Here is a 27,917-nt window from a genome sequence, read left to right as displayed (position 1 = left end):
CCTCTCCCCTCCCCTGTCTCATACACTATGCAGTTTTTCCAAGACCTGCCAATGTCGCACACTCAAAGCGACGACCGCTAGCTGGATTGCTGAATGCTACTGAAGAATGACGGGTGACGGGGGTGAATCAGATCAACTCGCGATCCTTGTTCCGAGACCCGCGTACCTCGGACCATGCACACACACACAGCCACATAGCATTCTTTACCAATCAACCTCGCTCAATTCCCACTCCCACATGCCCGTACCTTGCGCGGGACTGGTGTTGCAGATCCGCCTTTCCGGGGTTCCAAGTGCCGCTAGAATCATGGTCGAAGGTCGGGTCGACCAGCCAAACAGCACAGCCAGCTTCCCACACCATCAGTACGGACTACCTGGAGGCTGATTGATTTGGTGGTGGTGGGATTCGGACACTAGTGACTTGGACCCTGCTGCCATCCCCAGTCGTCCCATTCCAATTGCTTCCTTTTTTTTGTTTCCTTCTTTTTCACCATCAACTTATTCATCTTTGGCCGTCGGAGATTATTCGACGTCTCCAACGGGCAAGGGACGGCGGGCCCTGAAGGCAAAAAGGTCGCTCAGGGATGGTCCCAAACCGAACAGGGCCTCCGTCTGTGGTCTCTCGAGCCCTTTGTCAGAGGATTGCTTCGGCTTCTCTTGCTCCCTAGAATGCCGAGATTGTCCATCTACCCAGAATTTGGACGTAGCCGTCGTCAGTGCGTATTATGGCGTCTTTGTCTCTTCGTCCCTCGAGGCCTCCGTCACGAAGGGGAGGGAAAGGCTTGGTCTGCTCGTCTCCGCGGGGATGCTTTTGGAATTTTTGACCATCATGAGCCTTTGTATTGGGCGCTCTCCACCAGACACGTTGATCACTCGTCCTGAGGGCCGCGCAAAAGCAACTATAGCCCTCCCTCCCCGCGTCTCGTTACGGGACGCGTTACAGTTGCATCCGCTTGCTTGTTGATGCTTACGCCTGATTCTCGTTAACAGATTCAGCATCGCCTTTTTGTCGCGATTTCTGTTTCCATGCGACAGAGTGGACTCAGAGCACGCCGGCGCTGGCAGTATGTTGGTCGCAGAACGTCGTATTCTTCCGTTGTTTTGACGTCCACGCGATGCCGGGATCCTCTTCACCGTCATGCCAGGTGCTCCCGAGTATCTCTTGTTCTCTCTGACAGGTCTGCCTCTATGCTACTCCCCCCATCCCCCGGCCGAGTGTTTTGCTCCAGGCCGCTCGGGACGGTTTGATCGCCATGCCCGGCGCAACTCATTCTCCCTGCCGGGTACGTCGATCCCACAGGCGGTGCCGGTCGCGAGCGACTACCTACACTAAGCAATTGGCTGTAGCAGCATAACGATATATTGCACAGGTAACTATAGCCTGAATCACCCGTACAACAACAAGGTTGTCGAACAGAAAGAGCAAGGCCGAGCGAAAGTGAAAACGTCAGCCGAAGATGCGAATCGTCATGTTGGGCGATCAGAGCCGAGAAGGTGTCTAGCGACCCTTCCTAGGCACCTATGAAAACGTGGTTCAATAGCATGGAAACCTTCGAACCGTCCTCGCCCATCTCACCTCAGGACTGTCAGTCGGTGCGAATATAGGCTCAAGCAAGCAAGGAAGCAAGGTTTGCTCCTTGACGGGGGAAGCTTTTGCCCATGTTTCGTTTGGTCTTTGCACCCAAGCCGAAGTGCCATTCCACACGCTGCCGTCTTCTCCCAGAATAAAAACAAAGTGGTCTCATTCATCGGGTCTCGTTGCCATTCTGACCTTTGTGGCTCCAGAGCGTAGGGATAAGGTGTGTCGACGCAAAGCATGAAAGCGGCTTGGCCCCCTCAAGATTTTCGTCCGTTCTCTTGCCGCCGCCTGTCTCTCTCTCGCTCTCTGGAACCTTCCCGTCAAAGTGTCACTGGCCAGCTATGGGATGCTTCATGGTGCCACCCGCCCCTGCTCCGCCCGGCTGCTCAATTTGCCGAGCCAGAGAGAAGCTGCACATAAATGCCAAGAGAATGAATGTTACTGAATTTGCCAAGCGCACGCCGAGCTCGGTCGCGGAACTTCGCACCTGGCGAACCAAAATGAAACGGAGTTACAAAGAAACCCTGTCCACATAGGGTGATGGATAGTTGGGTTCTTTTTGTCTGTCAAGTAAGCCAAGCCCGTGGACACCAACAAGATGGTAGCGCACAAAAAAAAAATGTGTTAGAAACGCAGCACCTTCTAGGTTTTCTGTTCCTGAGCGAACCATGCAGCAGCAGCAGCAGCAGCCAGAGGCGAGCCTTCGTCCGATGGCCTGGGTATCATGATAGGAGTCGAAAGCGAATGCGGGTATGCGCCATTGAGGTCGATGCAGTACCACATTTCTCCCTCAGCGGCTCGGAAACACAAGGTTGTGTAGCTTTGCTTTTCGACGGTGGGAAGCGAGAAACAGCAGCAGCAGCAGCAGCCAGCTTTGTGCCACTCGTCCAACCCGTGACAATTGTTCTCCCCCAGCTAGAACAGGACTTGGTTGCGATACAGAGAGCTCCCCGTCGTCATGCCTTGTTCCGCCGCCGGTCCCCCACAACCCCAAGAAGGCTGCACACTGCATACCGAAGGGCTGGGGGGGGGACCCTCTCTTCTGGAACAAGACCAGGGAGGCTGACATTTCTCAAGCGGGAAGGGATAAGCTTCTCGGGAAGTTTTTGCCTTGCCTTCGCGTCGTGGGTAGGCATTTCCTGGGGAGCTCCCGGGACGTCCGCTCCTTCGAGTACCAGGAAGAGGGGAATGTCAATTGTGACGGACGTCCCGGCTCCGTGGGCGGTTCGTGGGGCTTTTGCGAGTACTCGATACTGTTGTGACAAAAGAGCCGCCACGTTCTGGGTGTTATTCAGATTTCACTACTGTCACTTGGGTGTATCCGTCTGCTGCAGCCGAAGCCCAGTCTGATTTGCAGTGATCGGGGACACGTTGGCGGGGACAGGCGCTGCATCTTGAGTCGTCTTGTCACTTTGTGGCACGTGGTTCTCCGTACACAAGGTCGTGACTTGGCAATCATCCGGCATTGGTGTCCTTGGTCTCAAGGTAAAATTCGCCATCGTCCTAGAGGCCTCCTTGGATGCTTGGTGTGTGACACCAGGGTTTATCGGCCGGGAGATTGGTCCTGTCACCCCACTCGCCGCAGCCACCTGCAGCAAGCCGAGCTTCGATCTATTGCGCACTTTTCTTTTTTTCGTCTGAAGTTACCGGGCTCCTCTCTAGTGGGCAGCGCATAGCAGTCTTTGCGGAGAGGAAGATGGGGGAAGGGAAGAAAAGGTGTAGCCAGAATTCTGCTACATCTAAGCCGAGATGCCAAGAAAGTGTCTACAGGCGTGAAACAAGACGATTTGACAAATCGGTGTCGAGACCTGGAGAATGAGCAAGAAGAACGGGGGCCGAGGTGTTGATCATCTTCATATTCGAGAATCTGGAGATGGAGAAGAAAAAGTCAAATCGAAATTCGGGGGGGGAGAAGGGGGGCGGCATGACCTAGCGAAAGTAGTGCCGATAAATCGAGCATCAGATCGCGGGACCGAGTAACTCATGAGAAAAAGGAAAAAAAAGGTTGACGGCAATCTTGCATGCTCGTGTTATACGAGAGTTCTCTGGTGCCATGTTGTACGAGGCACTGACCTGGCATTCTTTGTTGTAACACACAAGAATGGCTTTCTTGCTTTTGTTTGAAGACAGTCTGATCACTCTACTGCAGCTGGTGAGAGGAAAGTCTGAAGAGGGAGACGCCGGATAATCAAGTGAGCATGGGAGACCAGGGAGGAGGGCCGTGACAGCGGGAAGTATGGAGAGGTTATTCAGTGGATATCCGCTGCATAATCCCCGACGCGGGTGCATACCGAGGCCCACCTTGATTAGATCAGCATATTGATGGTGACTCGGTGAGACGGAGGTTCTGCACTTCCGAAAACTCCCACATCGAAGCCATCAAGGTTCTCGACATCTACATTTCGCTTATGTCATTACATCACGTGCTTCGGCCCACAGGAGCTGCCGCAGCTCTTCTTTCTCACCGAGCTCACCGATATCACCGAGTCCATCTCCACAAACCTCCGTCGTCCCCAAAAATCCGCCGCAGAAACCATCACAGCTTGGATGACTCTAATTAGCCATTGCGCCTCCATAATGGCCGCAATCCCCTTTCTTCCTCCCTAAACCCATTCATCTCCCGTTTGTCATCATCTCGCACAACTTCAAACCGTCCAAAATGCTCGCCCGCACCCTCCGCGCCGCGGGCGCAAGCACATCCCGACTCGGCGCCCTACAACAGCTCCGAACAGCATGCTCCTCCTCCTCCTCGTCATCCGGCCCCGAGACCCTCCCCTCAAGCCCAATCCGCGTCCTCCGAACCGTCGACACCCTCCGGACCTGGCGCCGCCCCCACGTCCTAAACTACCGCTCCGTGGGCCTCGTCCCGACAATGGGCGCCCTCCACGAAGGCCACCTCTCCCTCATCCGCGCCGCCGCCCGCGAAAACCACCACGTCGTCGTCTCCATCTACGTCAACCCAGCCCAGTTCGGCGTCACAGAAGACCTGGCCTCCTACCCGGTCACCTGGGCCCGCGACGCCGAGATCCTCCGCAACCTCGACCGCGAGCTCGCCGGCGACGGCGATAACCTCGGCCGGGTGAGCGCCGTCTTCGCGCCTACGACGACGGAAATGTACCCCTCGGGCTTCCCGGGCCAGGAAATCGTCAGCAAGGGAAGCTTCGTCACAATCACCCCCGTCGGCGACGTCCTCGAGGGCGCGAGCAGGCCAACCTTTTTCCGGGGCGTCGCGACGGTCTGCATGAAGCTGTTCAACATTGTCCAGCCGGAGCGCGTCTATTTTGGCCAAAAGGACGTGCAGCAGACGGTCGTCATCCGCCGCATGGTGGAGGACTTTATGCTCCCCACGGAGGTCGTCATCGGCGAGACGACGCGCGCCGACGACGGCCTCGCGCTGAGCTCGCGCAACGTCTACCTCGGCCAGCGCAGACGTCAAGCAGCGACGGTGCTGCACCGCGCGCTCCGGGCGGCGGAAGAAAAGTACCAACAGGGCGGCGGCGCCCTGGACCGGGAGACGATCCTCGGTGCCGCGAACCAGGTTACCGCTGACGTCTTGTCGGAGCAGTCGAAGCTGTCGCCCAAGGATCGGGTCCTGTTTGAGGTGGACTACATCTCGCTGGCGGACCCGGATACCATGCAGGAAATCAACACCGTGGTACCGACAAAGGGCGGCATTCTCAGTGGTGCAGTGAAGATGCTGCCGGTGGAGGAGCCGCAACCGGGCGAGGATCTTGGCCATAATGGCGGTCCCGCAGTGCGCCTTATTGACAATATCATTCTCAAGCCTAATACCCAGTGACGAGCGGCTCGGACGGCCAAATCAGGATAGGAATTTAAAGACGAGTACTTTCACCATCGTACCGCATAATGCTATATAGAATTATAACCATTTCAAGAATGCCATGCTTTGCAGCCAAACAAGTACATCGTAAGGTCATCACGCTTTGCATGTTTACAGTGGTACATCATTACAGGTGCGCGCGGTTTTCCAACGACCTGCGCCGCCTCTGCTCCTTGACGCTCCTCTTCAGCTGCCGTGCGTCTTCGACACTCAACAGGGGCGATACCCCCTTGCCGTCAATATTTCTAGCAGCATCAAACAGCTTGCTTCCCAGCAACTCAGTCAGACGAAGCACGCGTGTGCTGACAGTAGCACCATCACGGCGGTTCTTTCCCTCACGACGACTGGACGCGATTTTCTCAGTAAAGTCCCAGAGCCGGCCAGAGGCGTTGAGGCTGCCGGTCTCCGGATCGCGAGAGGGCCGCCATTCTGGGTCGAGACGCAGGCGTGGAGGAACCTTGGGGTCCTTTGATTTGACAACCTGAAGGATGCCTTCCTCTTCAAATCGTTGGTAGGCGTTCTTTAATGTCTCCTTATTGACCGCCTCGAAGTAGCTGAGGTCGCCTTGGTGGTAAAGTGTCTTGCCGAGCTGAAGGATGTTAGCTAGCCATACCATAGAGAACACATGTTAGTCCACGTACCACTTGTGCACTACCTTGGGCCTTGCCAACCTCGATCCAGATGTCGTCCTTCTGGCCCAGAGGTGGCGACAAGCCCATCAACGAGACAGCCGCAAGCCAACTAGCCTCAATGAATGGCCAGATCAGGAAACAGTAAAAGTCGTAATTCTCCCGTCCGACAGCTCTCTCGTGATCTGAAAGACCGACCACAATCACCTTGTCCTGGTCGTCCCGGTGCAGTTTCAGCACCTTGTCTGCTTCTAGGTCTCGCAGCGTCTTTTCCAAGTTGGCGGCTAGACCTTCGCTGGGGAAAATGAACTCCCCGCGGAACAGCGATGATAGGAATTGGATCTGGTCTTGCAGTTCTTGGAAGGAGATATCCTGCATAGCGGGTCCACCGCCCTGCTTGACCTTCATGTACATGGCGGCGCTGACAATAGCTTCCGAAATAAACAGATGAATCGTCATATTACGGTAGAAAGACAGTTGAAATCGATCAACAGCATAGTAGGTAGGCTCTGGGAGGTCTTTCACGACGCCGACCAGCTCCTTGCCCAGAACATCGAGACCGCGCTCGATAATGTCAGAAAGGGGCGCGGCTCCAAAATGAGCGACTCTCCCACCCTTTGCGCGCACACGGTCGGTGAGCCAAAGGACACGGCGCTCGAGCTCAGTTTTGCCAACTCCTCTGCCTCTCAAGGTGAGTAGGACAGTGCCAATCAAAGCTGTAGGCATGACAACGGAGACATCGTTGATATCCGACAGGACCTTGTAGCCCAAAATTCGAAGAAGCTTCTGCCGAATGGCGGTGTTTTCAGGGTTCCTTGTGTCCGTACTGAGACCCGAAGGTAATCTAGAGAGCCTCGTGAGCTGCTCATTGATGAAACCGCGCAAGCTCCAGGGCTCGTGGAACCTGACATCGACTCTGCCAAGTCTCAGAGACAAAACTGAAGAGCCCCCGGAGAGGAAGTCTGCCAGGTTTTCTTTTTTCTTGGGCACGCCCAGCAGTTCTGTGACATAGCCTTCCGTCTCGATGACCTTGTCGTATTGCGTACTTACCGGGCAGATAATGGCGTCCTCTACACGACCTGACAGGATACTGTCCAGGATGAAGCTGAGGATACCAAACTTGGGAGGCAATAGCTTTCCTGTCCTCGATCTTCCGCCCTCTATGAAGCACTCAAAGTTATAACCGCCCTGAAGCAGGGTGTCGATATACGTCTGCACCAAAGTTGTGTATAAAATGTCGTCGCCGAATGCTCTCCGAATCCACATGGCGCCAGCATGCTGCAAGAAGCTCCCTACGAGCGGAAAGTTCAAGTTGTCGCCAGCTACGACGACGGGCAGGCCGAGTCCGAGGCGATAGCAGATGAGCTGCAGGGAGACATAGTCGACATGTGACCGATGGCAGGGCAGGAATATGATGCTCTGTTTTTTCTTCTCGGCCTCCTCGGCGACCTTTCTCAACCTCAGAACCTCCTCACTAGAGACGTGGATGCCTTGGTTATAGGCTCGCAGCGTCAGCTGGGTGACGAGGTAGTATGCGCTTCGGATGAAGGTCTTGCTCTCAAACTTGCAAATCATGTCGTCCGTCATCTTGTCAGCCACCTCTTGAATCCCAGACTCGATGACAGCTCGTCTACGCGCGCGCTTCATAAGGAAATCTTTGTCCTGCTTGTTCAACAGGCCTTCCTTCTCTTCGACAGCGACACGCTTTTCAGCTAGGTCTGCAATGCGCGACTGCAAGAGGGACGCCGAGAGCACTGCTTCCTTCATCTTATCGCTGAAGCCGGAGTAGAAGATGGGTTGACCGATAGCATTGTCATAGGCGCGCCAGCCGGTACCGGAGACGTAGAGAGAGACTTCGCGGAGGAACCTGACGTAGAAAAAACGAGTTAGTCTTGTTCCTGGATCGACATTGAGGCTGAGACCGATGGGCACGCGGGCCGGCGCGCAGGTGGCACATACTGTAGTGGTTCCTGGCGGAAGCGTGCCATGTGCTTCATGAGGGCCTCTTCTTTTTCGTCATGGCGTGGCTGGGAGGGCTTGATGTAGCCGCTAGGTTGAAGTGTGATTTGGTCGCCGAGGATCTTCAGATCCGGCGCGGAGTCGTCGTTCTTGGCCATTGTGGGTTGAGGATTCGGGAATGTGGTGGGATTCTGGCCAGTTCGTGTCGTCTTCGGGTGTTCGTGGAGTATCGATCAAGATAGAGCGCGCGTGGAAATTGTAGATTGTCGAACCTCGGTCCGTCCGTCCGTGTTGATGGTATCTGTGCTAGTTCGTTCTGGGTGCTCCGAAACAGTCCGTCAAAGGTCCCTTGCCATTGCCGACAGTGGAAGAACACTGCGGAAAACAGAAAGTACCAAATTTGTGTAACTGCGGTCCCTCGAGAAAAGTCGCAAGTTGGCGTTGGAGAAATGACGGACTGCTGAGTCTTGGAGAAAGGGGATTGGGTGTGAAAGACGCATTGGAGAGCCTCCAAGTCGCATTGTCATTGCCCGCCGGGTTCTGGGTGGACCGCTGAGGTCAAGTGCCACCTGCCCGCCCGCATCTTTCCTCTGTTAAGCCGAGCTCGAAGGCCTCTGGGCGTTTAGCGGCTTCGGCATGTGAACAAACACTAACCATCCATGCCGCTACTGCAGGAGCCACCCTGCTTGGTGCTTGCTTTCCTGCCTGCCACACCTCAGTGCCGCCAATTGGAGGCGGGAACGTGCCCGTCACTTTGCGCGGCGGCCCACCAACAATCTGGAGGCACTAACATTTAATTTTCCATCTCTCCACCGTCAACCTGGAACCTTGACTCTTTTTGACAGACACAATCTCGACGACTTTCTGCGCCAGGACAGCGCCACAGCGACTCAACACCACCCCCGCCATCCTCGCACGCCTGCGCAACCTCTCAGATTTGGAACACGACATGGCGCCTTCAAACCAGCCCATCACACAGGCTCTCCTCGCCCGGGCGCACTCTCCCGACAGCGCCAACCGCATCTTTTCCGAGAAAATCCAGTACCGACCGCTCTACCTCAGACCAAGCTCGCCGCCGCCGCCGTCAAAAGCGCGCGAAAATCGTCGCAAGGCCCGCGAAGAATCAAAAAGGAAGCAAAAGCTCAAGCCGAAGCCCCTCTCGGCCCGCGAAAGACACCGGCGCGGCCTCTACGAAGTACCCCGCGCCGGCCAAAAATACTCCATCTTCGAACCCCTCCACCGCCTTTGGCTGGGCTACATTGAGGAAACATTGGGCTCCGAGCTTTACACGGGCGGCGCTGCTGCGTCGGCAAAGCTGAGCGCTGCCGAGTTCCACGGTGCCGCGGTCGAAGTGTCGCGCAGCTCTTGCCCGAGCAGGGTCGGCATCAAGGGCATTGTCATCAAGGATGGCAAGTTTGCTTTCGAGATCATTACGCCAAAGAACGAGATCAAAATTGTGCCAAAAGAGGGAACGTGGTTCAAGTTTGAGATACCTGTTAAGGAGCCGGATACAGATGCACCCCAGCAAGGCTCTCCGCGCCGATTCGTTTTCGAAGTTCTCGGTGACCAATTCCTGATGCGCGGGGCTGATCGAGCCAACAAAAAGTTCAAGCCTCACTACCTGAAGAACATTTGAAATGTCTATCGTCTCATTGTATGACATGAATTGGGCCCAGTTGATGCAATCGGAAATGGCCAAAAAGGCCATTGCTCGGAGTTATGTAATACCCACGAATTGATGTATATGCATCTCAACTTCGATAAACAGGATGGCACAGATGGGGAATCAGGCAAGAAAGGGAAGTTGGGAGGCGAAGGGGATTGGTGAAAAAGAAAAGTAATTGCTGGACGGCCAAAAAATGCAAAAGAGAAGGCGAAGCACTCGGAATTGTGGATTCTAACCACAGATGCTCCCCGAGGTGGGCTCGAACCACCAACCTCCAGATTAACAGTCTGACGCGCTAGCCAATTGTGCCATCGGGGATGAGATGCTTATTGATGAGTGAAGCGGGCCGATCCAGTGCTCAAGTCGGGCAGCCGTATCTGAGCCCCGCCCCGACTCTCATCATCCGCGTTCAGAACGGGAGCCGCCCGCCAGCAAGACGTCGTCCGGCGTATCCTGCGAAGATGCAATGGCAACCCGCCATGTGCCAATTGATAGTCATTCCATTTTCTATGCACTGATAGACATTTCCTTTTGCTTGCAACGTACGGAAGCCCCTCTCCGGCCGGCTTTCACAGTCACCAGGCCCAGTTGTGGCCTTATAATTCCTCAGTCCGACCTTGCCTCTCCGTCTCTTTCTTCGTGCTGTGTTTTCTTTCGTGGGTTCATTGAGTTTGCTGCTAAGAAAACGATGTTAATCGGCCTGTCATAGATAGAGAAACCAGGAGAGCAGTCAACAAGAGCGTGTCACGATTGCATCGGTGATCGCGTGTGCAAGGTGCTTAGGTTCGAGGACTTACACAAGGGTTGGACGGTGACGAAACCTGCCACTTGCATCAAACACCCATCATCAGTACCCCAGATGACAAAAAGAAGGGGCACAGAAGCGACCATTCGCGAGATGGAACCGTGTCACGTCACAGAGAAAAAAACAGCGCCCAGTTACATAATGGCGGCTACCTGCTTGTTCTAAAAAAGCAACGCGACGCGTGCGACCGCCGCCGATGACATCAGGACTCTATCAGACGGCTCTAGTCGCGCATTCCGCCCTCAAGCTGTTTGCTCACCGCGGCAACCAGTGCCTTTCCAAATTCTTCCTTTTTTTTTTCTTAGTCGTCTCGCTCCTTTTCTCTCACCCATTGGCATATCAGATATTGCTAATTGACCTCACTCGACTCTCATTCTCTCCTCCAAACACTTTCAAATCATTCTATTTCCCTCTCACATCCACCACCGGGTCCACACCATGGTTACCACAAGAACAAGATCGCGCGCCAACAGTGCCGCCGATGCCAACGGTCAGGCAGACTCTTCCACCACGGCCGGTGAGAAGCGCGGCATCGAAAAGGATGGTGCCAATGGATCACCCGACGCCAAGCGTGCCAAGAAGTCGGATGATGCCCCCGTCCGCCAGACAACCATCGACGAGGCCTTTTCGAAGGAGGATGATACAGAGGTCGAAGAGGCCAAACAGAAAGCTGAAGCAAAGCAAGTCCCCGCTGACACGGACATGAAAGACGGTGAAGAGGAGGAGGCCCCCAACGACTTGACGGAGCCAAATGAGCCGTCCAAGGAAGAAGAGGCCGCCATGACAGAGAAGATAGAGGAGGTGGAAAAGGCAGAGCAAGAGCAGAACAAGACGCAAGAACCCGCCGCCACCACCACCACCAAGGTCAAACCAGAGGCCGGCGCAGCAGCAGACGGAGAGACCGCAGAAAAGACGGGCGAGAAGGACAAGGTCCCCTCCACCATTCTCGAAAAGGGCATCATCTACTTCTTCTTCCGCGCTCGCGTCAACACCGACCAGGCCGAGGAAGTCGACGACATTGCCCGCAGCTACATGATCCTCCGCCCCATCGCCACAGATTCCGCGCTCGGCGACGGCCCCATTGGCGACGCGGGCAACACCCGCCTGCTCGCCCTGCCGAAAAAGGTCTTCCCCGAGACCGGCCGCGACAAATTCATGGTCTTTGTCGAAAAGGCGGGCGCCTCCTTTGCCGAGCTCAAGGAGCAGTTCTTGTCGGGCGCCGACAACCAGACCAAGGCGGGCGTATCGCACGCGCCGGCTGCGACCCCGGCCGGCGAGGGCGTCTACATCATCACCACCACGGGACGCGACAGCCACCTCGCGTACATGCTCACCCTGCCCTCCGACCTGGGCGAGGTGCAAAAGGAGCTCGGGCTCAAGGAGAAGGGCAGCTTCATCCTGAGCACAAAGAACCCGTACAAAAAGGGCCCTGCCAATGCTAGTCTCGACCAGACCCCCGATTTCCCAGACAGGTACGTGATGAGAGACCAGCAGGATTCCTTCATTGGTATGGGCAATGAAAAAATTGCTAACTGCGTGGTGTTCAGCATCAAGGACGACTTCCGCGACCTGCGGTGGACCAACACCAAGCCCGAGCATCTCGACTACCCCAATGCCCAGTTCCTGCTCATTGGCGAGTCCTCTGGGATCAAGAATGCCGTCGAGCCAAAGTCCAAGGACGTCAAGGCGGGCAAGGAGGACCCGGAGGACGTTCTCCAGGAGATTGAGGACGAGGACGCCAAGCGCATGGAGCACCTCTCGGGCGACGACTCGGCCTCCATCTTTGCCGATCTGCAGGCGCGGGCCAAGGATTACCCAAAGTTGCAGACTACTTTCTGAGAGGAGTTCCATTTCGGAGGTGTTTATGCCTTGAGCAAGGTGATGATATTGAGAGTTTCTCTTTCATGTTTCTTGGGGGAGGGGCCCCGGGGGGGGGGGGGGGGGGTTGATGGGTGGAGAGGGGGGTGGTGTGTGGGGGTTCTGTGTCTGGGGTTTTGGGGGGGGGGGGCGGGGGGGGGGGGGGGGGGCCGCAATGGATCACAGGGGAAGTCATTTAAATTCCATCTCTCAAAGGCTGTAATGGAGCAAAAGTTTATGGGAAGTCGCCGGGGTAGTTCTCACAACAGTTTAAATGAAATCCTTAGTGTACATCATACCGCAAAAGGCGTAAGTATCGTAGCCCAATTCGGAAATCCAGAAAAAGAAAGTAAGTTATCCTTATTTGTATACCACCCCCGCTTTACGGAAAGCAGGTGAACATGCTGTTGTGAAGCGAGTGAAGAATATGTGGAGTGGTGAAATCAAAAAGGATGTCATTCAAAAAGGTATATCATTCATTCATGTGCTCACATGACTAATCAGTAAGCATAAGCAGCCAAACTGGCGCTCTTGGTATTAATACATTAATCCATGTTATTCGTAGGGGTTTTCCAAAATCCTCCCTATCCTTCCAACCTCACTTTCTTCCGTCTCTTATCCAGGGGAATAAACACAAGACCAACAACTTAAGTGTAGATACTCTCGGTGATCTGGTTCACCTGAAGTCCCTTCTCCGCCATCTCAGCGTCCCGCAAAAAGTCGAGCGGGAACCACACAAGGTGGCCCTTGATCTGGTCAATCTTCTGCCGCGCATCCGCCGCGGGCATGAACTGGTCGAAGATGTGGCCAGCCTTGACTCCCTTGGGGGGCAGGTATCTGTCATAGTCATCAAACGTTTTGACTTGAGAGTAAATGTTAGCTTTGATGACAATCATCTAATCTGAAAAGAGGGAGAAAGGAGGCTTACTGTGGTCATCCGGATCGGCGTGGAACAGGTGGCGGTATAGATCCGTGTTCCTGGTGGCATTGCCCGTCCACATCTCCCACAACTCGTCGTTCATGGGATCCTCGACAAACTTCCACGTGTCATCGCGGTCCCATGCGTCGTTGGGCGAGTGCCCCGGCGGTTGCGAGTTGGGGTCCTTGGACCCGTCCAGATCCTGCGCCGGCAGGAGACCGAGGTGCTCGCGCCACAGATACCGACGCAGAGAGGTCGCGTGCCACCCCGCCTCGTACGGCTTCCCGTCCATGGTGCTGGGGATGCGCTTCGTGTCCTCCATGACGATACTCAGCTCGCTGTCGTGGTACCCAAGCTGACTGCGGTCATTGAGGTTACTGGAGCCGCAGATGACGATGCGGTCGTCCACGATGAGCAGCTTGGAGTGGATGTAGAGCTCTTCCTGGATCCAGTTGCGAATCTCGGTCTCCGGGTCCTCGTCATCCCACGGCTCCTCTTCGATCGAACCAGAGTTGGCCATGGCGTGCTGCGCAACCGAGGTTTTGGCGTTCAGCTCGGCGTCGCCCAGACTAGCCTCGAAGCGCTTCTTGGCGTCAATTGCATCCTGTGCCTCTGCGGGCTTGCCCCCGCCCACTTGTTCGGCCTTGGCGCCCATGTGCTCATCGCGTTCCTTTTCGGTGGGGTCGTTGATGCCATGGATACCTGTGCCCATGATCTCTTCGGCTTGCGCGCGCTGCACTTCGGCGTATTTAACGCCAGTGTCCTTTTCTCTCTTCTCCACGGCCGATGTCCGGTTGAGACGGTCGTAAGATCGCAGGTTGAAGAAGAAAATGTGGTTTCTGGGATCAACACCCTCCTTCTTGACCTGCTCAAAAATTGAATGCTCTCCGCGGCAGATTGACTTGTACTGGTAGTCCATGATGGCACGGGTGCCGGTCGCGGCATCATCTCGGAGGTCGCCGGCGAAACCGGGAATGGCGGGGATGAGGACGATGACTCGGAACTTGCGGCCCTCTTTGCCGGCCCTCACAACGGCATCGACAATGGCACGGCCGACTGTGTTGTGGATGGGTGCTTGCTGGTCGCCAGTTGCGGTGATGAAGAACTGGTTCTCAATGTAGACAAAGTGCTCGGCCTTGCTAATAATCTCGGAGTAGGCGTTCTGGATCGAGTGATCGGTCAGAATACCGCTGGACCAGTCAGCACTGGAGCGCACAACCTGGGCATGCATGGATCCCTTGTTCTCCAGGTTCGACAGACTTCGCTCGTCCAGAGGGTGAGTGAGATACTCTCCGACAGGATGCTTAGGCCGCTGGACTCCTACGAGGTCTTCGTCCTCGGCCAAGCGACCGCGTAGCTGGATCCAGTCGAAGCGATCGTCGCGCTTGTACTTGTCGCGCTTGACAAAGTTCCAGCGCAGTACAAAATGCTCGGCAATGTCGTAGACGCAGGGGCCGACGACACCCATGGAAACGTCGTGCCAGGGCATGCGACCGTACTCGGCCTTGCTCAGTTCGTTTTGCTTCCAGTCCTGGACGTTTTGGAAATCCATGATTCTGTTGTTATTGAAATCCTGTCCGGGCCAGACCTCGTTCTGGATACCCTCGGGATGAGCGTCGGCCAGAGGGTGGGTGTGGCTGTCCCAGCGACCGAAACACAGATCCAGACCTCCAATGAAGGCCATGGCATAGTCAATGACGATGAACTTCTCATGATGGGCCCAGTAAAAGGTCATGTCGGCGCCGTTGGACAGAACATTGTGGTCTGGGTGGCGCATGATCTTGATGTTGCCATAGCCCGGTGAACCCTCGGGGCACAGGGCCTGCAGCGCATGCTTTGTGTGGGCGGAGTTGCATGTTAGGGCGGCCTCGACTTCGCGGTAGACAATGATGTGAATCTGGACGCCGGCCTCGGCGCGGCGCTTGAGGACCTGGTCCAGTCTCCATTCTTGTTTGTAGTGAGGGGGCCGGCGCAGAAACAGCTCGGGGGATAGCCACCAGTCGCAGATGTAGATGGTCTCCTTGGCGGCCTCGAGAGCCTCTGACACGGCCCAGAAGTAGTCGCGACCGTCGACGTACCACTTGATCAGGTTGCCGTCGCGCTCCGGGAAGAAGGACTCGAAGCGGTGCTCCTCTGCGATCTTGGCTCGCTTGTCGTCGGTGGCCTTTTCGTGCTCCTCGTCGTGGCGATGGTTGGCGTTGAACTGGGGCGCGTGTCAGTTGTGCCGGCCGCCACAGCAGTTTTGCCGTAGGAAATGAGATTCAATGAGAAAAGGGAGGGAGGGTCATCGTCTTACAAGGTTGGCTAGCTTGCCAATCTGGTGTTTCTTGTGCACTAGGTGGACCTTTGCGTCGTGTAAATGGGTGCCCTCGAGCTTGTCCTCCAGGTCGCGAAAGGGCTTCTTCAGCTTGTCCATGAAGCCGCCGCCACTGCCGCTCTCGTCCTTCTTGTGGCCATGGTCGCTTGTGGTCATGAGCCCCATGGTTGCAGTTGTGTAGAAGTGAACGAACGGGGTAGTCGAATCGGAGATGTGCGCAAGCTCTCAAGTTGGTATTTCTAGGTCATGGAATCGTGCAAAATGGAATCGGTGTGGCTGGTTTGTGGAGGGGTATCTATCATAAGATGCGCGGGGTACACTGGATGGCGGGGTGAACAAGGCGAAGCAATCCAGCCATGCAGCACTCGGATGGGGAAAGGTATGAGCTCCGTGGCTTGGACTCTGGGTTGGAAAGGGTTCAAGAAAAGGAAAAGAGAAGGCGAGAGCGAGAAGGAGGAAAACACAATAAGGACGGCGCGTGTGAAGGGGAGAGGAGAAGGAAACCTGGAAGCTTAAGGGAAAGCTTGAAATGAAACCCTGGGCTATGTCATTCCTCGTGCGCCGGCGGGAGACTACCTACCCTAAAGCAGGTTATTAATGGACGGGGTACATACATTGACTCGGGACGAGTAGTTCGGCCGGAAGCAGGATCCAAGGCCAAGGAAACGACACAAACGGGAACCGAAAGAGAAGGAGATTCGGGAGGAAAGTGGGTGCAACACAACGCTGGGACCGGGACACGACACACGATGATTGTTGGTGGTGAGACAGGCGGCGGGCAAGGCTAAAAAGGGTACTTTGGAGCAAAGCCGAATTGGCAGTGAGCAGCATGTACCTTTCTCCCACTTCGGTATCGGCCCTGCGCAGCCACGCCTACTATGTAGGTATCTAGGGTACGAATGCACAGCTGCGGCTTGCAGTTGCAGCTTCGCACTCGATGGGAGAGGCGGGGCAAACTGCAATTGTGACGATTCGCTAGGTACATGGTCGAACGACTCGAGTCTTGGATGACCGTGGCGGCATGGCCCTTGCTACCTTACTTGTGCCTGTGGTGATCGGGATGCAAGATTCGAGCCCCTGTCTGCCCGTCAGGGACAGGATCGAATCCAGCCAGGTTCCCACCCTCCATCTGCCAGCCCCCGAAGGCTGGCCTTGAGTGCAGCAGTAGCAGCAGCAGCAGCGAGACCAGCAGAGCATGCAATGCCACGCGTCTTGCGCCTCCTTCTTCAGCCGTGGGGAATCTTGGGAGTTGGGACTACCAATTACGATATTGGCAAGTGAGTGGGAATACGGGAGCTGAAGGGAGGGGCAGCGCCCCGGTTTGCTCCAGTGCTCAGCTTAACAAGGGCTCGCGTGCTCTACATAAAGGCGGGTGGCCGGGCGGTGTCAAATTTGCGCCAGACATTCGATAAGAGCCACTGGACAAGTGAACAATGCTCAGTTCTGAACTTGAGTCAAAACGACCCAGCATGAGTTAGAAGCTGCAGGGAACAAAAAACTCGTAAGAGAACGCCTGCCCCGCGCTCGGTGCGTCGGTCGCAGGGAAGTTCCCGTCCGTTTGGCAGTTGAAATTGGCCAAAGTAACGCCGTCACTGCCTCCGAGTGGACTGCCACTCTATTTTCGTTTGACGTCATGTCTAGCACGTCAGGCAGGTACCTAAGGTAAAGTAAGGTAGCACGTGTGGGTAGGTACCTTACCTAGGTAGGCAAGGTACCTTACGTGCCTGCCGTCGGCTGATAAGATTTGATCAAGTGCATCTTATCGATAAGGTAAGCGGACATTCGAGGCACTCGAACGCCGCATGCCCTGCCTTCCATGCCTGCCGCCTCAGACTCACAGAGTAGTGTAACTAACTGTGTAAGGTAAGGTACTTTGGAAAAGGCATGGCAAAGTGCCGAACTCCGGCTTGTCCTAGTCATAGGGACGGCTGGCCGTGCCAATGGCGCCATTGCGAGCCCATCGCCGCCGCCTCTAGTCGCTAAGATGGTGTACCGAGTGGATGGGGAAACTTGAATTGGCGTCGTTTCTAGATTCTGGCCAGCATTTCCATGACATTGCCCGTGACGTCACAACGCCGGCAGATCCTACCATTGACCTCGGGAATATTGCTTGTTTACTTGTTTGCACATGTCTGCATCATGGTATTGGGTGTTATCTGGGTGACAGACATCTAAAGGTCAATCAGCTTTTGCTGGGAATCTGTTGTCCCGAGTCCGGGAGGAATCGCCATAGGCTTTGGATCGTGAAATAGCTAGCGTTGTGCTTACAATCACCAGGTGACTTTATTATATGCATGGTAGAGGTCTGCAGATAATACCCGTACTCGATGGATGATCTCGTCGGGTCATTGAGACATTGAACCGTTGAACCGTTGAATTAATGCGTTCTAGACTCTCCATGCCACTCCAAAGCCACCGCAACTCGTGACCAGTCAAGCCAGTCTCAGCTGCCTGCTCATCCCCCAAGATGGTGTCCTTACTGTTATGTACTGTACTGTGAGATAGTCTCCATCTTCACGTCAAACTCTTCCAATCATTAAGTGCTCCCGGTGTCTCGAAAGCCGGACCACATGCCAGATCCAATCGTGATCATCGTCAGCGTCGTTTGATTCGGGGCCCAGCTGAGTGTCCTGTTCTCCCACGAGTGTTTCTATATATGCAACTATTTCTAGCGCCTTGCCTTGAAGCCAAGCGCGACTTCAACGTCTAAAATGCGCCCCCTTTGGCTCGTTCCAACGATCAAGCTAAGACATCCAAGGCAAGACAACCGTTCTTCATTCATTCCAGCTCAACCCGTCAATGAAATACCAGCGCCCGAATGTCGATGCTCTGCCGGCACTCCATCCCATCCATCTCCGGATCCCGAAAAGCGCAGTGCGCCGCCCTCCTGACCACCGACGTATCCGAGTCAAAACACTTGATGAGCAACGCCTCATCCGGCCGCTGTCCGTCCAAAAAGTACCATCGGTGCGCCGGGTTCGGCTTAATGGTCCACGTCTCGGCCCGGTGCCGGGGGTAAATGATGGCACCCGGTACAAGGTCCGCCTCGGCGACCGTGGTTCCGTCCGCGACGGCAAGCGGGTCCCTCCGCACCGTCCTGATGGGCCGCCAAATGTTGATGATTTGGAAGCGCCGTTTCAGCAGCTCGTCGGCCTCGTCGCCGAGGTGGTGCCTCGCCATCATGACGGCGCCGTCGTAGGACTGGTCCACGTGTGCCTTGTGCAAGGGCCCGCGTTGCTCCGTGTTGCGCTCGCCCAGGCTGTGCCAGTTGGCCGGCCCGCGGCGGATCTGGTGGTTGAAGATGACGACCCGGCTGGCTCCCGTGCTAGGTAAAGGTAGTTTCCCGTCAACCGCGAGACCCCTGGTGTTTTGCGGAAAGGCGACCGCCCCCACTGCGCACTTCATTTACAACAACCCTTACACCGCCCAACCCCGCCCACTTTGACTTTGGGGACCGGCCGGCTCGATCAACGAAAGCGTGCAAGACTTACATTTCCTTGTACAGCTTCTCCATCTCGGGGTAGTAGACGCCCTTGACCCTCTCCTCGTCTGTAAAGTCCGTCTCGACGCTGGCGTGGCGGACGTACTGGAAGCCGTGGGTGTTGAGCGTGTACTTGTCCTCGTCGCCTCTGACGTCGGTGACGGTGACGGTGCGAGGCGTCATTTTCCTCTCATTTGTGACTGTTTGACTGAAGCAAAACAAAAGACATGAGCATGCTTAGCCATTGATGCGGCATTCGAGAGACGTGAATCCTCGAAGACATGGTTACTGAAAAGCATCCTTACCCACCTACAACGATTGGGGTCGGAGGGGATCCGTCACCGGGGTCGTCGTAGTAGTTGATGGTGGTGACGACTGCACGCCTCTCCCGTCCCTCGGCTTCTGTGGACTTTGACTGTGCCCCTTCCGGCAGAGACTGATGCTGCGTCGTCCCCACGGCCATGATGGTGTGTTTAATGGTGTGATTGGTCTCTTCTCACGGGGATGGTCAATCTCGAGAGGGTGGTGGTGAGTTTGGAGACTCGGTTCGTCCCGCTCTGTATTATCCGTAAGGTGCGTGGATATGTACGGATATGTACGAAGATGACTTATGTGTGTGTCTTGGGCAGAAAGCAAAAGTGTTACTAAAATAGAAAGACTAGGTTATCAGATGAAGCCAACGTTAAGACAATGGAGATATCCGCATCGCAGCCTCAGAAATGCAACAGTGGTTCTCTCACCTGCGAACTGGAGGCCTGCGAGGGGAGTCCCTGGGCCCAGCCGCCGGCACGGCAGAGGGAAGAGGGCCGACTGGTCGGAGCTCCGCCGTCTCCTTTTTCCGTGACCCCGCGATGCGCCGTGCCCATTGCGTCCATGCACGGCTCCAATCCCACGGCATCTAGGCGAAACGGAACGAGGGGTAGTCAATAGAACGCACTGTACGAACGTATCAGGAACGAGCTGCCCATCAAGTGGGCCTATCCACCCCACTGTGACAGCTCGGGCTTAGCGTGCTGGGTCTCCAATAGGCGGTCCAGGTCCCAGGTCCAGTGGCATTGCTCCGGTGGGGCTCCAGGGACAGGTCCCCGCCATGAAAGTGGGCGAGTGGTGCCAATTCCCCCAAACACCACTCAAGCTCCTGCGGCTGCTGCTGCTGCTGCTGCGTAGGTATGCGCGGCTTTCCGGCCTTGCTTGACCGCTCCTCGATTCCCGTCCCGTCCTTTTTTGGGGTTTCACTCTCGTCTGTTGTGTCCTGAACAGCTCCTGGAACATTTACTTTCACCTACTCCATCTGCTCCCTTTGTTCCTCATTTCCTCTTTCTCTCTAAACAACAAGTTGTCCTCCCACAAACACATCAACACCCCCCCAAATCAAACACAATGGCCGCTCAGATCCCCCCCGGAGGAACCTACCTCGACACCTTTAAGAAGTCCTTTGTCGATGTCAAGCCTGACGCCGACAAGGAGAATGCCATCCCTACCTCCGACTTCCTCGATGCCTCCGAGTCTCTGACGACCATCTTCGGTATGTTTCCCTGCCTTGCTACTTTCCCTCAGCACTAGAGGACACTCCAACGATTTGACCGTTTCTTGTCTCTAACAACCATCTTCTCTTGTAGATGCCCTTGGAGGCGTTGCTTTCGGTCCCGTCAAGAGCGATATGGGCGGCAACATCAAGGTACGACTTGAATCGCCTCAGCGCTCCCTCCATTCCTCCCGAACTCCCCCTTGCAACGAAGCTCGGATGCCACCACATACGACGCCATAACTATTCCCATTGTCCATTGGACGAACAATGACTGATTTGTTCTCCTGGTGCAGAAAATCCGTGAGCGCCAGCTGGCTGCTCCCGGCGAGTCCGCCACCCTCCAGGAGCTCGTCAAGGCCGAGCTGGCCACCAAGAAGCACGTTGCCACGGAGGGTCTCCTCTGGCTGGTTCGGTAAGTTTGTCCCTGAACTCACCCGACAGCAAGCACGAAAGTCAAACTGACGATGCCCTCTCCCAGTGGTCTCGAGTTCACCTGCATCGCCCTGAGCCAGAACGTCGCCAAGGAGTCCGAGGAGCTCTCCGAGTCCTTCCGCAACGCCTACGCCACCACCCTCAAGCCCCACCACAGCTTCCTCGTCAAGCCCATCTTCAGCGCCGCCATGAGTGCCTGCCCCTACCGCAAGGACTTCTACTCCAAGCTCGGCTCCGACCAGGATAAGGTCGCCGCTGAGCTCCGTGTCTACCTCGCCTCCCTCGAGAAGATTGTCGGCATCCTCAAGGGCTTCCTCGCCAGCAAGGACGCCAAGTGGTGAGCATAGCAACAATGCTCTTGTGTGATGAAGATGAAGAAGAATGAAACCCTGGGGACGGGTTCAACAAGAAGGAGAACCCAAAACGAACAATGACGATATGATGGAAAGAACAACATGTCCGTATCAGTATCAGCTGCGATGCTAGTACATCGTCAGCGGCGAGCCAGTTTACGCAGCCTAGAAATGAACCACAACCTCGAAGCTTGAACCAATTACCTTCTTTGATGAGCTTAACCCAACACAACAATGTCGAGCTTACACAATGGTCTTTGACGTTCGTTTCCACTCCTGGAGTCGCAGCACCAGCAGTCGAGAGCCATGAAGAAGCCTTTATATATAGCCAGGCCCGCCTGCATACTAATGAACACTTGGATAACAGATGATATCACAGATCACACAGACCGACGTATTCAAGTGTCTCTTGCAAAAGCAAAAAAACCAGTTCTCGGTTCAAATCGCATCATGTCACTTCTAGACCCGGTCGTGGATCCGAGCAATTTCCGGATACAGTTGCCCGCAGAACTGTATCTCGATATTGCTGAATGGCTTGGCAAGGAATTGCAGGAGACAACGAAGCCGATGTACTCGGCGACTACTGACGACGACGACGATGACGAGGTTGTCAGGGACTTGACGAGGATAGGGACCATCATATCGAAGGTTCGGGAGATGCATCCCACAATGGCCATGCTCAACGCGGGCATGGTCAACAAATACTACCACCAAACCATCACCGGGATTACTCTCCGATGGGATGCGACGAGCGAAAACCCCAGAGCCATCTACCACGCCGCTGTGCACAACCACGCGAATCTCCTCCGCCAGGCCCTAGAGCAGCCGGGGGCCAAACCAGATTTCACACCATACGGCCATCGTCTTCCTTCGTGGACACCCCTGATGGTGGCCGCATCGAAAGGCTACGCCCAAGTCGTGGACCTGCTTCTGCAAAAAGGTGCCAACGCTGCGCTCAGCTTCGCCTGTAAAGCCTCGGCCAAATGGAAACCACGTCCTTTTGTTCAAAACCTCGAGTCTATGCCCGAGCATTCGTTGAACGAAGACTTGTTGGACAAGCCCACGCCCCTCCACGCCGCCATGCTAGCTCCTCAAAATGCATTAGTAATGTCCAAAAACATCATTGCGTCTCTCCCACCACGGTTCTTAAGTAAGATTGCTGATCCGGCTGGGCTCTTCCTTGCTGTTGCTGTTGCTCAAAATCACCTCGAGTTGGTGGATATGTTAATCAACCGAGGCGCAGACTTTGATCATGGGGGCCTGACGATCCACGAGATGAGTCTTCCGGTGCTTCACCACGCCATCTCCGGTGAGATGGTTCTCAAGTTGACCCTATCTGGCGCGCCGCTGCAAACTCCCCCTCAGGTCGGTCTCAATGCTCTCCATGCTGTCTGTCTCCGTCAGACAGATTGCTCTACGGCAATCAGAGAGCTCGTCCGGCAGGGCGTCAACGTGAACGAGGCCACAGCAGGCGCAGATCAGCGACCAGCTCTTCTCGTCAGCCACCCGGCGCTTCTCGGGAGAATCCCTCAGACGGCTCTCAGCCTCGCATGCAGGCAGCTCAACGTCGCTCACATCCAGACGCTACTCGAACTAGGCGCTCACCCGCTTGGAGCTTGTCCTGGAATCAAATCTAGCGAGAACATGAACAACGGTGAGTTCTTCATGGTGACACCGCTTCACGATGTGTTTCTTCCGGATGATTCGGCCTCTAATCTGCAAGCCAGGAGCCCGGGGGGACTAGGTCTCGCCATGAAAGCGGCTGTTCATTTGCTACTGAGTCATCCTATGGGCTCTCATGCACTATCATGTTATGGGAATGTTCGCCTCGGGCAGCCTGATGTAGACGTCATGGCCAAAATTTCGCAACGATACTGGGTCGATGCCTCGATCCTTGAAGTACCCGACTTTGGTGACTACACTCCGCTCCAGCTCTTCTTCATACATCCGTTCGTGGACGATCCCGATATCCCACAAGCAATGTTCGACTTGTCAGAAGATGGTACGGAGCAGATTAACAGCGTGATAGAGCCGTACTACACTACGCCGCTCCTGGCTCTCCTGGGCCACCGCTTCAACCACGCACTCGGTGACGCAAACTTTTACCGGCCTAGACTGGTCGAGTGGATCCTGCAACACGGCGCCGACCCGAACATCGCGGACAGGGAAGGCTTGACGCCCCTCCACTATGCAGTCTTTTGGCTCGATGCCCGGGCCGTTGAGCTCCTGATTCAATACGGCGCCAGGGTCGACCCCAAGGACGAGCTCAAAGTCATCGAGGTCCTCTTTGGCCGCGTGTACAGCAAGGAACACCAAAACAACCGCGTCGTCCACCGGAGCGCGTGGAAGCAGATGGTGAAGCTGGTCGACGAGCACGCGCCGACAATGCATGGCGTCCGCAGCTGCATCAAGCGCTGGCAGCCCGACACGCCGCTGCCCGCGTGTACCTTTCCCCACTTTGAGGCCAAGTTTTCGCACGCCGCGGCGGACTTGATGAGGGACGATGCGGTGCACCCGCAAATCGTTGCGCGGTGGGGAGGGTTGTACGACGGTCTGCGGGGGGACGCCGACGACCGCAGGAGGAGGATCTTTGTGGCGCTGGTGCAGGTGCCGCGGGTGCTGCCTTTTGCGAAGCCCAAGGTGACGTACTCGGAGCGGTATTCTCACGGTTTCGCGCCGAGGATTGGCACGATTCGGTACAGCGTCATGGACTGGGCTATGGCGACGGACCAGAATGCTTGGTTTCTGCACGAGATTGAGAGGCTTGGGGGTAGGATGGGAGTTCAACTGCCTACGGTTGGTGGCAGTTGAGCATCTCAACTCGACAACATGGATGGTATTATTTTGTTAATGTTTCTAGCAATCGTTTTCTACTAACTAAAGACACGTTGTTGGTTATGTGTGGATCCCTGGGCGGTTGCTGTTTGCTTTATTTTATTTTGAGGATCTGTATCACTGAGTAGATACTTTGTGTATTTACGCAGTGACAGATCAATATTGTGTTCATTAGAAAGTAAATGAATGTTTAGACCTCGTTATCATGCTTTCCGTTCAAAATTTGGCGCTCTATCACCTACCGTGAAGATGGGCCATGTATTGTAGCACAGGGTGAGTATTAGCACGTCGCCCGACAAATCCCAGAGTGACCCTTTTCTCAGAAAGAGCTGATGACCATGTGCTACAAGGGGAGAGGATAATGATAAGCCATTGAAACCATTTTCATTTAGCTTCTGGGTGAGAGGTGAGCTTGCCACTCGCAATCTTGAAATCCCCAAAGTAGATAGACTACCTTCAAATACATACCGACCAGTTTTCATATCAAGATCCTTTCTTTCCTTCTTTTTTCCCTCTTCGAGAGTATGTGGACTATTAAGAATGTTAACTACGAGTCCACAAACCGAAAGAGGCCTAAAGCCAAAAGGTGTGAGGTGCTCACCAGGGGAATATACATGAATCGAGCAAATTGACTCAGAGAAAGGCAAATACTCATAATGTAAAGATACCCAGTTCTGTCCTGGCGAGAAAGCCAAAATCCACGGTCCATGAGACTCGGCAATGAATGCCTTCTTAGGATTTGGGTTGAGGAAGCTAATCAAGTACGCGGGAGACTCGCTCATTATCAACTTGAACTGGGTGGCCACAAGCACCCAAGCAATAAAAAGAGGAAATTTCCAGATTGAAACAGCCCCCTGGACAAGATATCCGGGAATTCCCCTAGCCAGCACATTATGGACAGCAAGAGGAGCGTTCAAGAGTGCGCCCTCAACTCTAGTCAGCGTTTGGGAGTAGCGAACGTGTTAGAACGGCAACCCCAACTCTCTTCCTACCTTTCATCATGATGTGTCGGGCTGAACTTTACAGGAAGAATTACGGATTTTGTTAGCTTTATCTGATCATCGAGACCGGCGGAATCTGGGATCATACTGCGGATAAGCCGATCGTAATGTCGGTCGCGCTTTCCCACCCGATAGGGATCAGTGTTCGATGGGACGTTAGAGAATCTAGAACGTACGCCCATCCAAAAATTCATTTCAGGAAAAGTGACATTGTGTCGATCTGTGGCAGGGCCCCCCTCCTGAGGGTTCATGCGGTCTCTTTGCGAAATCAGCTCGAGTGATCGAATGAGGTGTCCCTGGCTAGGTTCCTTCGAGAGAAGAAGCCTTATCTTCGTTTCAAGTTGGCTCTTTGATACGTCGTGTATCAAAGGATATTTTCGCTTATCCGAGTCAGTGCTGCAATGTAAGATGGGGAATCTGTTGAAGTCATCCCGAACTCGGAGGGAAAGTAGAGGGGGACATGCGCGAGGTTACCACTTTGTATATTACCTGAGATAAATCACGGTGCAACTCGTATGGCTTCATCAGGATGTCCGGCCTTTATCATGCGCGTGCTCTGGCTCATTTGATTGAATAATAACACTATAACTACCTAATCATCGTTCCCTGTTACCGCTCCCAGACTCTCATACTCGCGTACTAAAGGACCACAATGGGTGATACAGACGCAGCTGGGCCATCAGCTTGAAAGCTTGGGAATGTCCACGTTGAGGCAACTTCATTACTTCTTGAGGCTTCTCGGGTTCCCCGTCTGACCAGGACCAACGACTTTCTGTGAGCGAGCACTGCTGATTGTACACCGGAACCTCTACTAAGTAGACTGCGATTGAGAAGAAAATGAAGGTAGCAGGGGGACCCTCAGATCAGCCAGGCTGGGATGTCACCCGCCACCTCATTTGTCTGCGGAGCAATAATTCAATAAGTAGCGGCAAATCATAGGACTGAGATTTAGGCAAAGAGATGAACGTGGATGTCGTTGGGTGAAACCGGAGCAGGTTCTATACGCCTCGTGTGCGACTGCGGACGCCTGCATCCTACATCTCCTAATTATTGACGTCTCGGAGCCTGGAAGGCTTGTAGGGAAGTAACCATTGATATGAGGTTCTGGGGCTGTAACGTGAGTAAAAGGCACGGCTCTGAATTGCCGCCGTTAACCAGAAATTATGCCCTCAACAAATCTGCGGGAATCGTTCGTTCTTACGCCTCGTAGCGAATTGCCTCGAGATAGAGTTTTTTTTTGGTAATTTTACGACTTGCGTTGTTTCTATATGGGCCTAGTTCATCTAAGGATCTGCAGAGAACGAACGTACGTGCAAAGGTTAACATGTTTCTAAGATTGCCCATTTGAGATTTGAGAGTGTGGGAGGCGTCGTGAGATTACCGGCTGTTTCTTACAATTGTTCCGGGCTGGCGTTATCGGCATGCAATGCCGGACGGAGTTGTTGGGAATTTCTCGGGGTTACGTTAGTCAACTGATAGTATGTGGCTTGATGGGATTAGCGTCAGGGGGCGGGATGTTCGTCGTGACAGGGATCTGGGTTTGAAAGCTTTCCCAGGCGATCCTCCACCCTTTGGGTGAGGAAGAGGTCTAGATTGTCGGAGATTTTCAGTGAGATGACTGGATCGTTTGAGGGATTTGCAGAATCCACGAATATTGCTCGATGCTACTATGTATGCGCAGGGCAAAGGCGGCTATCTGCATGGGGTCCGTGGAATCTCAGAGGATGGGTCAGGATGTTTTAGCGTTGGCATGAGGTGAGGTGATGTCAGCGACCTCGGGGTGTCCTGTCAGAGAAACGTTGGTGATATCAATGTGAAGACGAGGAAAAAGAAAACCATTCTTCTGCTGGTGCGACAATTGGTGCGCGAGAGTCGACTTACTGCGGAGTATCTCTAGGCCCCTCCTTGCGTCGATAATCATAGTTGCGGACGATGGAAAGTCGAAGCAGCTCGAGATGGCTTCACAGCTCACTATAGGAAGAAGGGTTTCCCACTACGCGGAGTACGCGGGAAATGAGACGATGGAACTACGATGAGGTTCATGTGGCTGACAAAGAATCGCGGAGTCAAATCAATCGGACGTGATTACGAAAACCCCCTCTAAAACCAAATGTCAAAAAGAGTGTAATCATCGTCCCAACTCGCATGGTAAGTCATCAACCGACAATTTAGGTGCGACTCGGTAAACGCTGAAGCGTCAAGGCAACCCCCGTCGGGTGATGACAGGTGTGATGAGGGGATGGACAGGACGAACTTGCAAGCGAGGGAAGAGAAACGGGAGAGGAACAGACGGGACCGAGCCTGGGCCGCGACGCTGAACCCAATGCTAAACTGATTAGGGGGGAGCAGCCAACAAGATGAATCTAATCAAGAGTTGGAAAATGAGCTCATGGCTGATGGATCATGGGTTGACGAGCTCATCTCTTCTTCTTCCTGATCCCTGACGACGCCAGGCTCTAAGTGAGTAGGTGGTCGTACAGCAGTACGAAGGCACCTACCGGTAGTACTCCGTAGTGTGCAGCGGTTGATAAGTCGAGTGCCCTGCTCCCCGGATTTTCGGAGCATTCCCAAGCAAACGACTCTGGCTGATGGAAAAGCTGAAAAAGCAGACGAAAGATGAACGACAGAAAGGCCTAGAGAGAGGAGTGGATATTGAAACCAGGTTCTTGAAACCAAGCGATCAACAGACGGCGGCCCATTGGTGGAATGCGCTAC

At 54.6% G+C, this 27,917-nt stretch overlaps 9 protein-coding genes across 9 annotated transcripts; 6 read left to right on the top strand and 3 right to left on the bottom strand.

Moving 5' to 3' along the window:
* Positions 1–4,238: 4,238 nt before the first annotated feature.
* On the top strand, positions 4,239–5,378 carry CORC01_10665 (pantoate-beta-alanine ligase; the record flags this gene model as incomplete). Its single annotated transcript, XM_022622292.1, has 1 exon — positions 4,239–5,378. One exon carries the CDS (start codon positions 4,239–4,241, stop codon positions 5,376–5,378), a length of 1,140 nt encoding a protein of 379 aa, XP_022471254.1.
* A 169-nt stretch (positions 5,379–5,547) lies between these two features.
* CORC01_10664 (acyltransferase) lies at positions 5,548–8,166 on the bottom strand (the record flags this gene model as incomplete). Its single annotated transcript, XM_022622291.1, has 3 exons — positions 5,548–6,009; positions 6,062–7,916; positions 8,009–8,166. 3 exons carry the CDS (start codon positions 8,164–8,166, stop codon positions 5,548–5,550), a joined length of 2,475 nt encoding a protein of 824 aa, XP_022471253.1.
* A 791-nt stretch (positions 8,167–8,957) lies between these two features.
* On the top strand, positions 8,958–9,644 carry CORC01_10663 (ribonuclease P protein subunit p29; the record flags this gene model as incomplete). Its single annotated transcript, XM_022622290.1, has 1 exon — positions 8,958–9,644. One exon carries the CDS (start codon positions 8,958–8,960, stop codon positions 9,642–9,644), a length of 687 nt encoding a protein of 228 aa, XP_022471252.1.
* A 1,273-nt stretch (positions 9,645–10,917) lies between these two features.
* On the top strand, positions 10,918–12,318 carry CORC01_10662 (uncharacterized protein; the record flags this gene model as incomplete). The annotated part of the gene is made up of 1 exon (XM_022622289.1): positions 10,918–12,318. The coding sequence occupies one exon, from the start codon at positions 10,918–10,920 to the stop codon at positions 12,316–12,318; it is 1,401 nt and encodes a 466-aa protein (XP_022471251.1).
* A 665-nt stretch (positions 12,319–12,983) lies between these two features.
* On the bottom strand, positions 12,984–15,737 carry CORC01_10661 (uncharacterized protein; the record flags this gene model as incomplete). The annotated part of the gene is made up of 3 exons (XM_022622288.1): positions 12,984–13,198; positions 13,265–15,458; positions 15,552–15,737. 3 exons carry the CDS (start codon positions 15,735–15,737, stop codon positions 12,984–12,986), a joined length of 2,595 nt encoding a protein of 864 aa, XP_022471250.1.
* A 2,631-nt stretch (positions 15,738–18,368) lies between these two features.
* Positions 18,369–19,516, bottom strand: CORC01_10660 (uncharacterized protein; the record flags this gene model as incomplete). Its single annotated transcript, XM_022622287.1, has 3 exons — positions 18,369–18,897; positions 19,064–19,261; positions 19,359–19,516. 3 exons carry the CDS (start codon positions 19,514–19,516, stop codon positions 18,369–18,371), a joined length of 885 nt encoding a protein of 294 aa, XP_022471249.1.
* Positions 19,517–19,772: 256 nt separating this feature from the next.
* Positions 19,773–19,955, top strand: CORC01_10659 (uncharacterized protein; the record flags this gene model as incomplete). The annotated part of the gene is made up of 1 exon (XM_022622286.1): positions 19,773–19,955. The coding sequence occupies one exon, from the start codon at positions 19,773–19,775 to the stop codon at positions 19,953–19,955; it is 183 nt and encodes a 60-aa protein (XP_022471248.1).
* A 478-nt stretch (positions 19,956–20,433) lies between these two features.
* CORC01_10658 (glycolipid transfer protein) lies at positions 20,434–21,354 on the top strand (the record flags this gene model as incomplete). The annotated part of the gene is made up of 4 exons (XM_022622285.1): positions 20,434–20,578; positions 20,673–20,731; positions 20,875–20,993; positions 21,060–21,354. The coding sequence occupies 4 exons, from the start codon at positions 20,434–20,436 to the stop codon at positions 21,352–21,354; spliced, it is 618 nt and encodes a 205-aa protein (XP_022471247.1).
* A 462-nt stretch (positions 21,355–21,816) lies between these two features.
* CORC01_10657 (uncharacterized protein) lies at positions 21,817–24,177 on the top strand (the record flags this gene model as incomplete). The annotated part of the gene is made up of 1 exon (XM_022622284.1): positions 21,817–24,177. One exon carries the CDS (start codon positions 21,817–21,819, stop codon positions 24,175–24,177), a length of 2,361 nt encoding a protein of 786 aa, XP_022471246.1.
* Positions 24,178–27,917: the final 3,740 nt, after the last annotated feature.

The sequence above is a fragment of the Colletotrichum orchidophilum genome, assembly GCF_001831195.1.
Source record: "Colletotrichum orchidophilum strain IMI 309357 chromosome Unknown Scaffold_107.1, whole genome shotgun sequence".
Classification (NCBI taxonomy): domain Eukaryota; kingdom Fungi; phylum Ascomycota; class Sordariomycetes; order Glomerellales; family Glomerellaceae; genus Colletotrichum; species Colletotrichum orchidophilum.
The sequence above is the reverse complement of the archived record's forward strand: the minus strand, read 5'-3'. Positions and strand labels throughout refer to the sequence as shown.